The sequence below is a fragment of the Aegilops tauschii genome, chromosome 1 (genome assembly GCF_002575655.3).
Source record: "Aegilops tauschii subsp. strangulata cultivar AL8/78 chromosome 1, Aet v6.0, whole genome shotgun sequence".
In the NCBI taxonomy this organism is placed as follows: domain Eukaryota; kingdom Viridiplantae; phylum Streptophyta; class Magnoliopsida; order Poales; family Poaceae; genus Aegilops; species Aegilops tauschii.
The window spans coordinates 37,974,304-37,987,802 of record NC_053035.3 but is presented as its reverse complement, the minus strand read 5'-3'; the positions used below and the strand labels follow the sequence as shown (position 1 = coordinate 37,987,802).

Sequence of the window (13,499 nt, the reverse complement as noted above, 5' to 3'; positions counted from 1 at the left end):
AAAATATTGGGTCCGTTTACAACCTTAGCAAACTTGCTTCTCATGTTTACATCACGGCCGCCGGGTGAAGGAGGAGAAAAGCCCACCTACCTAACATGAGTTTTCTCACACACCACGGCCTGCATACGACTACAAACCCAGTGATATGGGCCACGATGCAGGCCCGTGGGTGGTTACAGAATGGAACACGAACAGCACGAGCCCCACGACCCCCACGATCACGATAACGACGAGCGCCTCCCTCACGCGACGAACCGCCTCCCCCAGAACTCAAAAAGGCACCTTCTCCTCCATTCCTCCCTCATTATGCGAACCACGTCCATCTACTCCACAAACTGCAACCACCGTCTCTGTCTCAAAACCGCCGTCGCTGGAGAAGGGCAATGGCGGAGGAGCCGTCTACCAAGCGTCACTGTGGCGAGACGTCCGACCAGAGCATCAAGGAAGAGCAGAGCATCAAGGAAGACGACGTTCAGGTCCCCGGTGAGAAGCGCGACTACACCACCAAACTTGACAAGGTGTAACTCCACGGCAAAGAGACGCTGGAGGTCGTCTGCACCAGCAATCCAGACACTGCCAACGAAATGCTCACGAGGCTCTTCATGAAAGCCGTCGGCAGGTATCCTAGATTCGTCGGCGTTGATGTGGAGTATACCAGGGATGAAGAACCTCCGCAGTACGCAGCAGTTCTGCAGTTATGCGTGGATGAACTCTGCCTGGTCTACCACATCGTTGCGGCCACAAAATGGTGAGCCATCCTACTCATATACCCTAGTTTCTCAACTACATGTACTAGTGTAGATTGTGAAGTGGACGCACTAGTGTGGTTTCTCAAGTACATGCACTGGCATAGATTTTTACGCTGATGCACTGGATTAGTATCTTAAAATCTTACACCAGATTAATTACCAAACTTGATATACTAGTGTAGTTTCTGATCTTGATGCATTAGTGTTGTGTCTACCGCTGTGGATTAGTGTTATTTTCTGAAGTTGATGCACTGGACTAGATGTATTAGTGTTGTGTCTACTAGTGTAGTTTCTGATATACTAGTGTATTTTCTGATATTGATGCATTAGTGTTGTGTATACCGGTGTGGATGCACTGGACTAGATGTATTAAAAGTTGTTTCTGAAGTTGATGTAGTGAAGTAGTTTGCTGTAGTGTTATTTTCAACTGTATGATCCAAAAAGAGAAATAACATCATGTACTTCATGCATTCATCACTCGTATTGTTTGGTTCCAGCACTAGCATTGTCACACTTTGCCACAATTTTTTGCCAAGTTTGCCTAAGGTTAGTTCATCAAAATGAGGGCCACAAGTTGGCAAGCCTAAGGGAATCTTGCCACACTTTTTGTGTGTATGCCATGTGGGACCCAAGTGTGGCTTGCCTAAGGTGTGGCTTGAACCAAACACACACCTAAGTTGGTCAAACTTGCCTAACCTTAGGTGTGGCAATCTTTGGCAAACTTAGTCACAAACCAAACAACTCCTAAATCTTCAAAATTACTACTAATCTTCAATATGTCTCTCCCCTTGAAGGCCCAAGCGCCTCAAGAGCTTCCTCCAGGAGAAGAAGTTGTTCACCTTTGCCGGTTTCAGCATTCATAATGACAAACAGATGCTGAAGATGTCTGGTTTGGAGATCAACCCCGAAAAGTACATCGACATTCAGAAAAACTATAGAGTTCCATATGCCGGCAGAAAGAAGCAGTACGACTCCTTGGCTGATGTTGCAGCCAGCGTCATCCACCCATTGTACCAAAACATGAAGAAGAAGATCAACAGGACCGAAGACCATAAACTGTGGGGGATCAGCCCGCTGCCAGAATACCTCATCGAGTACGCAGCGAAGGATGCGTACGCCACCTACAAGGCTTGGAAGATAATAGACAACATCAAATCAGGTGTGGAAATTTCAGAAGCACAGGAGGCTGACCCCTACTACCACTGCCACTACGCGGCATGAAGAGAGATCAAAGTCTGCCTTCAAGTTGCTAGCGTAGTGTCCTTTTATGATATCAATGTTTCTTTGTTGTTTGGTGTGTCTGAACTTATGTCCTATGGTGTGTCTGAACTTATGCTGTGCGGTGGTTGATCTGCCGTTTATCTTAAGAGTTTGCTGCTACTCTGGTTTAGTGTTCCAAGTTGTTAGTACTATTTTGGTGATGCATGATAAGCCTTGTACAATGCTTGATGCGTACGGTGGTGCTTAGAAAAATAAACATGGTTTTTCTGAAGCACTGGTGCCTATTTCTATAGGAGAGACGCCTAGTTAAGCGTCTACCCTGTACAAATAAGCACCTGTGCTTAAGAAAAGCTTCGTATTTTGTTTATGCATTATTTCAAATTCATAGTAGCTTGTGAATGGAACTTTGTGGCAGCTAGCCTCTACCATCGATACTAGTTCAACATGTCGGTCCAATTAGGCCTTGTACAATGCAGGGTGCTTAGGAGAGGTGCTTAGAGAAATAAACCAGATTTTCCTTAAGCACCGGTGCTTATTTGTACAAGGTAGACGCTTAACTAGGCGTCTCTCCTGTAGAAATAGGCACTGGTGCTTCAGAAAAAACCGCTTTATTTATCTAAGTACATCCCTAAGCACCTTGCATTGTACAAGGTCTTAGAGACCAGACTCTACCATATATAACAGTTACCATGTCACACTACAGTCTATAAAACATCACACAGTGGAATAATCATAGCTAGTAGAGCATTAGTTACCAGTTAATAATAGTTGCAATCCATCACAAGCAATAGTACCTAGATATGAGTAGATATAGGTACGGTAATACACGACAAGTACTCGCAAACAAGAGCTAACATAACAAGTTCTAAATGAGGTGGATGGTGATCATCATCCTCAAGTCATGGCGACTGGTGTTCGCAACAGTGAGTAGGATGGCCTGTCCTACCCGAAGATTGTTGCCACGAAGGAACTTCTTCCACCCTGCCCTTCTCAAGACAGTGCGACTGTCCGTGTCCACTGCATAGGCACAGCTGGTGATGGAGCCCGTTCTGGTAAGGCGTAGTCCAGCAGCCATGCCTTCTTCGTCCGGGTCGATGCCACAGCTATCAAGTAACCTCTTAGGTAATTTCTGAAAACAGTTGACATGATATATGATCATGTCACGTGCAATTATCAACAAAGCATACACTTCAAGACACATATATCATTGGATTCAGCACTGAGCATATATATCATCACATCACTACACTATACGCCAAGCATCAAATTACTACAGTAATTAGGCATATCATTAGATTACTGCGTACACTAAGCATATCATCGCATATTACTACACTACATGCATGTCATAAAATTCTTCACTAAATGAATTCTAAACTAGGCCTCTCATCACAGTACTACAACATGCATATCATATGAACTACTACACTAACTAAGCATGCATATCATGTAATTACCACACTAAGTAACATACCATGATATGCCGTTTAACATTCGTCCTTGTGAGGCGGGTCACGAATGGCTTCCCTAGGTAGTCTTCACGTAGCGGAAGCATGTCCCAGAGGTTGCCGATTTCCTCGTCACCCAGTCTGAGTCCTTGGGCATACAGGTATTCAACAAGTGGGTTCTCATCATCATCTGAATCAGCACCATCTTCCTCCTCATGAACTTCATCCTCACTATCCGGAATCAAATTTAGATAGATAACAGAAATCCTGGGCCTATCTCTTCTGAAGGAGAAGCTGATCAATTCACCCCCACTAAGACGCATGCGGGCGATGAAACAATCCCAATCATCTCCTCCTATCTGGGTTATCTTTCGCCCCTTCTCGACCTGCATAGTGTATGGCCCCCCAAGAGCGTCGAAGGTCACGGTGTCTCCGATGAGATCATTGAATGCCAATCTCACATTGCATGGTACGATCTGTGTAAGATAAAAACAAATAACAGACACAATACATTAGTGGAAATAGCAAAAAAAGAATGTACTGTCAGAAGGTTCATATAAATTGTTACCGCTGCAACAACAAAAGAAGGCTGGAAGTAGATGCCGAACAGCGTGGCAGTAGAAAGGCTGGTCCGGCACCGTGAGTTGCAGCGTCCACATGGTGCTTCCTCCATTCTACACAGAACATGTTGAACTCTAAGTTGAATTGTACATAGTACAATACAAAGATCATACATATAATAAATCATAGTGATAACCTATACTGGCAATGGCTAATCAATCTATTTACTATCATCTACGTAATAAAGCAATGCCAATGACAATGGCAATGCCCGTCTCATCTAAACCTGGGAATAGTTCGGCATCCAAACTAAAACCAGTCCAATCCACGGCACACATCAAAACCAAACCAATCAGATATTTTCATTTAGAATCTAAACCAAACCAAACTATACATGCTCGTCATCCAACCCAGTCCAAACCGTTTTCAACTTTTGGATCTAGATCAGACATGACATCGAGAGATCCGGCCGGCAACAGCCAATCGGCTCAGATCCGCCTCCGTAGGGAGACGCGGTTGGGGAAGGGAAGAAGAGGGGAGATCTCACGTACTTGCCGGAGTTGGCGGCGGCCGCGCACCGGCAGCGAAGAGAGGGGTCGTCGGGAGATGGCGGCGGCGGCGGCGCTGGTCGAGAAGGGGAGAAAGAAAGATGTGGAGTGGTCGAGACGGGGAGAAAGAAAAATGTGGTACATGTGGTCGCGTGGTTGTGTGGATGACAAGGGGACCCACTTGTGAGACCGATAGCAATTGATGGCAAACCGCAGGAGGTGCACGACCGCGTGCACGACCGCCATGTCCCCACGTGGAATGGGGACGGCCGGGTGGGTGTGTCAAGTCAAATCGGTACCCGCGGCTTCTCGGTAACTCCAATAGGCAGGAGTAGTGCATTTCTTCCCCAAATCGGGTAGAAAACCCTCGTCCTCTGCCGAACCTAACCACCCTCTCTTCCTTCCTCACCACCTCACCACCCTCTCCTCCTTCCTCACCACCCTCCTCCCTTCCTACGCCTCCCTCCTCCTGTCTTCGACCGATGATGAAACGCGGGCGTGAAGATGCGGCGGACGAGCCGGACGCAACCATCGGAGCATAGCAGTCTGCTGCCGTGGCTGCAGCCGTGGGTGGAGCGGCTGAGTCCGCCGTAGCGGTGAAAGCTGGCGGTGCAGCGACCGTTGTGCCTGCTCCCGCTGCCATCGCAGCCGTGGAGGCACCCGTCGGCAAGCAGAAGGTCGGGGAAGATCTGGAGGAGGAGATGAGAAGGCTTAAGCGCAAGGTGCATGACGAAATCGAAGAGCTCTACGAGGAGAACGCCATAAAGGAGTTCGACGTAGATTGCAGGAAGGGCAGCGACTTCGATGAGGATGCCATCGACGAGCTATCTGAGGTAGTACTCTGTTTTTTGCTCTGTTTTTTCATGACATTGGGGTTTTTCTTGTTAACTAGATGAGCATCAATTTCACTTGGGCGTGCTAGTTGTACATATGTAGGATTGTAGGGATTTAGCATAGATCTTCATGTTGGATCTGGATTTTTATATCTGATTCCAGCAGATACTCTGGTTTTTTTCATGGCATCGAGGTTTTTCTTGTTAACTAGATGAGCATCAAATTCATTAGGGCGTGCTAGTTGTACGTATGTAGGATTGTAGGGATGTAGCATAGATCTTCATGTTGGATGTGGAATTTTAAATCTGATTCACATTCTGATTCCAGCAGATACTCTGTTTTTTTTCATGGCATTGGGGTTTGTCTTGTTAACTAGATGAGCATAAGTTTCACAGGGGATACATTAATGAAAGAAGTGGGGTAATGAACCCAAATACAAGAAAATGTTCATGGCAGGGATACATTAATGAAAAAAGTGGGTTAAACAACGGATATATGGCAGGATTCTCCATTGGCTTCCCCAGGACAGTGACAAATGCTGCAGTTCCTGATTCATTTTAGTTTATGTAGATGAATTAATTTGCACACATGTTCATAGATGATCAGTTTGCACACATGTTCATAGATGATCCATTTGCAAATTCTGTACAGATTTCCATTTTGCAAAGGAAGTGATTGCTCCCTTAATAATTATGGGCTGACACAAAATCAAAACATTTCATGTAGCCAATTTTTCCCAGTATATTATCTAGATGATCACAGCCACATCTCTCATCAATATGAGCAGTGAGACACCCCATAGCTCCTTTACCAATTTCCTTCTGAAACTTATCAGGGTCTAACAATGTTGGAGAAGCAGTATTGCCGCTGTCAGAAAGAATAATGGTTTCTTCATTCCAGTAGATAGAACAAACCCCCCTTGTGTGAAACATGGAGGAGTATAATGAAGCCATTTTTCTGATTCCAATCAGAATTACACCTGTAACAAGTATCAAATATCATTAAACCAAGCCAGTTCATGAAGTCTTTCATGTGTTAATTATGTACTACTTGTGCACTAATCTATAAATGCAACTATTCCACCGTCCATATTTATGCATGTCAATTTCTTTGCCTCAATTATGTATGTGCACATACGCCTTATTTCTAGCAAATAGATAGTTGCCATGTTACACATGTGTACTTTCAAAACATTGTACTTAAGGCAATGTACCATAATAGATTAGCTGAGTTCTTCTATGTGTACTAATTCACTAATTCACAGGAGGATGACGACGACGTGGACAGCAGGCACAGCAAGAGCCGCTACACCCTGAGGCATCTGATTGCTGGCAAGATCAAGTACCGTTTCTTTGGCAAGATTGGGTGCCCTTTCTGTTGCAAGGTGATCCGTGGCGGCATAGATGGCATGATCCAGCATGCCTTCAGCACTGGCAATGGACATGCTAAGAACCATAAGGCCAGTACTCTGGCTAAACATGCGGCCTACGCACGCTTCCTCGAGATTGTCAAAGTCAATGAGCCCTACAACCTCCATTGAAGAAGGGAGAGAAGTGATGTGCTGCTAGAGTGCTGCTACTGCCCCAGGACCGCCGTGTCCTCCTATGTTATCTATGTTTCTTTGTTGTTCGACTCTAAAACGGATGTCCTATGGTGTGTCTGAACCTATGCCATTTATCTTAAGAGTTTGCTGCTACTCTGGTTTAGTGTTCCAAGTTGTTAATACTATTTTGGTGATGCATGTTAAGCCTTGTACAATGCTAGATGCTTAGGGTGGTGCTTAGATAAATAAATAGGGTTTTTCTGAAGCACCGGTGCCTATTTCTAGAGGAGAGACGCCTAGTTATGCGTCTACCCTGTACAAATAAGCACCTGTGCTTAAGAAAAGCCTGGTTTATGACTATGGTAGTTATAGCTTGGCATGATTACGTTTAGTGTATAACTTAGCATGATTATAGCTTCACAAAATTAAAGCATGCAAATGATTTCTGATTCCACCTATTGCCAAATCAAGCTTTGTACTGATGATGCATTAGATATTGCTATAAGTAGAGGATGCTCATGATTGCCAAAAGTACCTATTTCCACTTTCTGATAAGAACTAAACGTGTATGAAATGATGCTAAAAGTAGAGCATGAGCATGAGCATTTATCAATTGATGCTACCTATTTGTGTTTGAATGGGCTCAATAAAGCTGGTGCTGGTTTATGCTCTCTGCGTGACCGTGATGGTAACGAAGACACTTGGTTGGCTATGGTCTTGCTGTCAAATTTAAGTTTCAGTTCTTTAAGACTCTTTGTTTTTGCTGCTTCCCCGGGATCGACTAGCTTTCTCGGGAGTCCACGTGCTCTCTTCCTTTTTGGGGAGTTGGGTGCACCACTTTTGGGGGAGTTGGGTGCACCGGTATCCTTCTGGGAGTTGGATGTGTCGGGTTCGTTGGAACCATCAGGATTGTTGACTAATTGTACGTCGTCTTCTGAACCATCAGGTAGAACTGCTTGCTGGGCATCGTACACCTCCTTCTGTATAAGAGAGAGTGTTGCGTTAGTTCTAATCATGAGACTTATGAAATAAATGATATATTCTTGATGTAGCACTAACCGTTATGGGGAACTTATATGATTCGAGACGAAGCGCGTTGCAATTTGAATGCAGTAAGGCTGTACATATTTTCCACCTGAAAATATCTATCCTTGCCTATATTTGATAACCGACACTTACGTCAGCATAGCTTTCAAGCTAAACAAAGTACAAATGTAAATTAGGCATTCAATTACCTGGTTGAAAATATCGGTCATTTCATCCCCGTTCCATGACAACATGTACTGCAGTGTCCAAACCGCACAGGAAGTCCTGCGATGTTTAGTTAAAGATCAGTAATCTTATTCGTGTAGGCAAATAATAATTTATGAGGCCATGCGTACCCATCGGTCTGTTGTGGTATGTTCTCATAGCGTTTTTTGGTCCATTCGGCAAAATTGATGTTCTTAGCTGGTGATATCAACCCATTCTTGACAGCTTCGTCGATGCAGAACTGAATCGAGTCCACCTAGGGTACGACGAGTTATACATAGGGTTACGCTACTTTGGGAGCTCATGTGCCATGCGGATCAAAAGAGGCAGCAAGAGAACACTTACAAGAGAATCTTCCTTGGTCTTCTCGCAATGATAATTCATGGAGTTCAGAGTCTGAATTTCTTTTTTGTCAAAATTAAACATCATTAGCATCCAATGGTTTTGGTGTACATTCGGTGGGACGTGCACCTGCAGTAAAATTTGGGTTGGGTTGAGAACCGAAATTTGTCGTGTACAGTGTGTACATAAAATATGAAAGTGAGGAAAACATGTACCTTTCGGCGCCCTACAAATTTTTCTGCTACACGAGCTAACCATGAGGGTGCACGTCCAACAGGAACCACCCCCTTCATTTGTAACAGCTTTTCGGTTTCTTCAGGGGATATGATTGAGATAGTATCATTCTCAATTTGGCTAATGCGAGCATATGCCATAATAACCTGCCAAATTTTCAATCATACAATAATAAGAAAGTTGTTGCAGTAATGATGTAGACTAGAGTATAATGGGCTTACATCACCATAAATGTATTTGTCGTCCAAATTTCGCTTCAGTTTTTCCGCTGTGAGGGTAATGTCTCCGATTCTAGCTATTTCAACAGGGTCGTATGTTCCGCGGATGTAAACGGCTGTCTCTATGTCCTCATCCGTGAACTTGTAATCATTACCAAAGACAGGCTTCATCGGAGTTAATTGTGGTTTCTCATTGTTTTCCGTCACATGTCTTGCACTTGGTGTAGTCGAAGTCCCTGCCGTGAATTGGCTAGCCCTAGGAGTTCCTGTCAGGGATGAATTGCACACATTGACTTAATCCTACAAAGAACAAAGGTAGTTCATCATTAGTTTGTTACTTTTAGATATTAACGTGTTGGGCCATAAAGATCACCTGCACGCCTCCTTTCTGTGACACTGATTGTCGGTTGCTTGTAAATTCGTATTTTAATTCCTGTAACAATGCAAACAATAATGAACATGAAGGAACATATTCATACAAAATACAAAATGCACAGTATGACATACATGTAGTTCCCTCCTTAAGTATTTAATTTCGTCCTCGGCCTTCGACAACCTAGGATTAGTGCCAGTTTTAGTCTTCATGTCGATCAAGTCTTCACCTAGCGTCTGGTATTTGACATCAAATCTGTGCTCAATTTCCATTAACTTCCTGCCTACCTTCTTTTCATGATCAGCTAAGCGTGCATTCATGGCTTCAACTACCATGTCAATCTGTGTAAACAAAATAAAACCCCGTTGATAACAATAGCTAAATGAATGAGGTTCCATGACACCTATTTGTGATATTGCAAAAACAAATAGTCTTTGGAGTACATACTTGCTGGCTACTAAATTGTTGTCCTTGTGATGGTGCTCGATACGAATCATGTTGATGCACATGTTCATCATTTTTTCTTGGAAAATTATTAGAATTCTCAGACGGTCGTTGAGGAGCACAAATTTCCATGACAACCTTTTTTTATAAAATATAATGAACCATTAGTACCAAATAAAAAATCGGATATAGAAAGTTCAATTGTAGATAGGACCAGCCCGTTATGAAGACCTCCTTTGTCGTAAGCATCGCTTCTTAAAGTAGCCGTCATTTCGTCCCATCGTGCGATCAATGGAGGGGGTCTAGAAGCATACATCAATCGGCCACTACGCACGTGCTCCCAGTACCAATACTACACAATAAATTAGTTCATCACCATACAGATATGCAACAGAACAATAATTAAAGGACATTAAGTAGTGATCTAGCACTAACCTGGAGCAGAATTAGATTTCCTTGTAGATTTACGTGATCTCGATTTCTAAACTTGTGAACGGACTTGAAGAAGTGATTAAGTGTGAAACATCCCCAGTTAAATTTCCGAAGGTTTTGAAGATCTGTAACAAGGTTGAGAAATTTCGAGTCCACATAATGTTGTGCTGTTGGTGCTAGAACAGTACCAATTGCGTACAGAATGAACCGTCTCAGGAAATCGCCGTCTGGGGCTTTGGAAGCTCGGATCGCCGTTTCAAGGTCAGAAATCAAAATTTGCCCATTGTTTGCACAGGCGGTAAACAATTCTGTGTCGGTTTGCATTTCCAGATGTGGCTCTATATCCTCCCCTTCTATCGGAATGCCAAATATACACTGCACGTCCTCTTTTGTTATAGGAATTGGCGTTTTTCCGATGGTAATGGATTGGGTGTCCATATCTATGCTCTTGGCTAGTCTAACCAACATTATGCGCCGTAGAGTCACTTCATGCATCTGGGTTAGACCACCAAGACTGGTTTCTGATATGATGTACTTTTTGTGGTCTGGTGACAACAGTTTCATGGTTTTTCCGAACCTTGTCTGTGAGCATACTAACTTCATATGACCATGCTTTTCTCCGAGTTCCTGTTACATGCCATTAAATTATACTGAGTACACATGAATTATGTGTACGAAACGATTGTACACAAACAGTCAATTACTTACCGCATCGGTAATTGGCTTTTCTCCATTATGAAGGTTCGTATCTGAAACTGACATTACTGGCTCATATGCAATGATAAAATCCGGCTCAATTAATCTGAACAAAATTGGAAAATACATAACAAAATTAGCAGCGAATTAATTTTAACAAAATTAACTGGGTCATTTAACATATGATCCACTTATGGGTTTAAGCACAGAACCTATTTGGGTGCAAAACCTATGAGGGTTCAACTACTAAAGGAGCGCCCGACAACGATTATAAAGAGTTACGATCAGGTAATACCTTCTCTCGGAGACGGTGCCGCCGAGTAGATCGCGGAGGTTAGTGTGTCGCAAACTACAAGTGCTGGTATAGCGTGGTCGACGACGCAAAGGAAAAACGGCGCGTTCACGCGAGGAGGAGGCGGCGAGAAGAACACTGACGTCCGACCCCTCAGATCACGTTGGCGGTGGGCGGCGAGTGGTGGCCACCGACTCCTGTATTCCGTGGGCGACCGACGTCTCCGATCTGATCTTGCAGCGATCGTCGGAGGTGCGGACGGCCCGGGTGGTTAGAATGCGGAGTTGTAATCGCGGGATTTAGGGAGGGGTGGGCCGCGTGAGTTATGTGAGATTTGGATAAATGATATAAAAAATAAGAAAATCTTGTCAACTCGTTTAGTGGTTTAGGGGTTTAGGGTTATTAGGGTTTAGGGGTTTAGGGGTTCAGGGTTTAGTGGGGGGGTTAGGGTTATTAGGGTTCAGGGTTTAGGGTTTAGTGGGGGGGTAGGGTTATCAGGGTTTAGGGTTTAGGGTTTAGTGTTGACATGCAAGCCCGGAAATGCGCGTGTCAGAGATCGTACTTGCGTGTACATGTACTAATGATCCCAAACTTTCTTAATGGCATCCCATGACCACATAGAGAATGCATGCATAATGGTTTCCATGTGGGGCAAAATTTTGAATGTTTTTACGGTTTAGTGGGGGGGTTAGGGTTATTAGGGTTTAGGGTTTAAGGGTTTTAGGGTCGACGGAACTATGTTTGTCTTACAGTGGACGTAGCACACACACCGGACATTGGTGGAGCGTTGGTCTACAATGGATTCCCCCCGGTAGCATCGATCCGGTCCGTTGACTGGCTCGGCCGACAAACTTCATCACATAGAGCATGCATCCATCCACTGGACCGGATCGATGTTGGGTTGGTTTCATACAGGTGAGGAACCCAGCTAGTGCTTTCGGGGTGTTGACATGCTAGGCCGGAAATGCGCGTGTCAGAGATCGTACTTGCGTGTATAATCCCAAACTTTCTTCATGGCATCCCATGACCCCATAGAGAATGCATGCATAATGGTTTCCATGTGGGGCAAAATTTTGAATGTTGTTACGGTTTAGTGGGGGGGTTAGGGTTATCAGTGTTTACGATTTTAGGGTTGACGGAACTATGTTTGTCTTACAGTGGACCTATCACACAAACCGGACATAGGTCGAGCGTTGGTCTACAATGGAATCCCTCCGGTAGCATCGATCTGTTCCGTCGACTGGCTCGACCGACATACTTCGTGCCACATAGAGTATGCATCCATCCACTGAACCGGATCGATGTTGGGTTGGTTTACATGTACATGTACAGGGACCAGAAATGCGCGTGTCAGAGATCGTACTTCTGTGTACATGTACTAATGATCCCAAACTTTCTTCATGGCATCCCATGACCCCATACAGAATGCATGCATAATGGTTTCCATGTGGGGCAAAATTTTGAATGTTTTTACGGTTTTGTGTGTGTGTGCGGGGGGGGGGGGGGGGTTAGGGTTCAGGGTTTTTTGGTTTTTTGGGTTTAGGGTTGGTTTACAATGGATTCCATCCGGTACCATCGATCCGGTCCATCCACTGGCTCGGCCGACAACCTTCGTGCCACATTGTTCACATTGTCCAATTAACACTTTGTATAGATTTTTTGGGTAAAAAATGAACGAAATAATGCAACTAATCTGAACGTAACGTTTGGCATGTATCAAACCAAGTAGCCACTATTCCTCCAAAAAAACCAGTTAGCCACTAATTGCGCCAAACATATCACGTAATTACCAACGAAAATGGGTTGACAATTATTTCTGGAAATTCTTGGAAGGAATTTATTGCTCTTCCTTTTTTAGAGAACAATAAGTTACAAATTTTATTTTGGAAACAAGAAATCAGTTTTCAATTTTATTTGTCCTTTCCAATATATTTCAAATGAGCTTTTCCTTTGTCTGGTCATACAAGGCATTAAGCACACATGACATTGCTTATACAGAAGCTGACTGAAATAATTTGTTAACAACTACTAACGACTGATGATCAACAAGTAAACAAATCCCACAACAATTATTGAAAAATAAAATCCCGCGGCCATCAGATTTGCGTGCTTCTTCAGATCGATCAACTGCCTTAAGTTCTTGTTGATCTTCTTCAATTCCACCTTGAGTTCCGCATCCGCCACCATCGGAGGAACATTGGCATAGCCCTTATTATCCACCGCCGATGGCAGATCTACCTCTAGGGTTGCCCCGTGCCTCAAATCAATTAAGCCATCCGTTTGAAGCCTCTCAACGTATTCATCCAGCCACTC

At 43.9% G+C, this 13,499-nt stretch overlaps 2 protein-coding genes across 2 annotated transcripts; one reads left to right on the top strand and one right to left on the bottom strand.

Moving 5' to 3' along the window:
- The first annotated feature begins 383 nt into the window (after positions 1–383).
- Positions 384–1,970, top strand: LOC109782759 (uncharacterized). Its single transcript, XM_020341374.1, has 3 exons — positions 384–483; positions 538–748; positions 1,544–1,970. The coding sequence occupies exons 1-3, from the start codon at positions 384–386 to the stop codon at positions 1,968–1,970; spliced, it is 738 nt and encodes a 245-aa protein (XP_020196963.1).
- An 865-nt stretch (positions 1,971–2,835) lies between these two features.
- On the bottom strand, positions 2,836–4,651 carry LOC123494770 (uncharacterized). The gene is made up of 4 exons (XM_045231128.2): positions 4,531–4,651; positions 3,987–4,092; positions 3,445–3,894; positions 2,836–3,099 (listed from the first exon to the last, which is right to left on the bottom strand). Exons 2-4 carry the CDS (start codon positions 4,089–4,091, stop codon positions 2,836–2,838), a joined length of 819 nt encoding a protein of 272 aa, XP_045087063.2. The 5' UTR covers position 4,092; positions 4,531–4,651.
- Between the last annotated feature and the right edge of the window lie 8,848 nt (positions 4,652–13,499).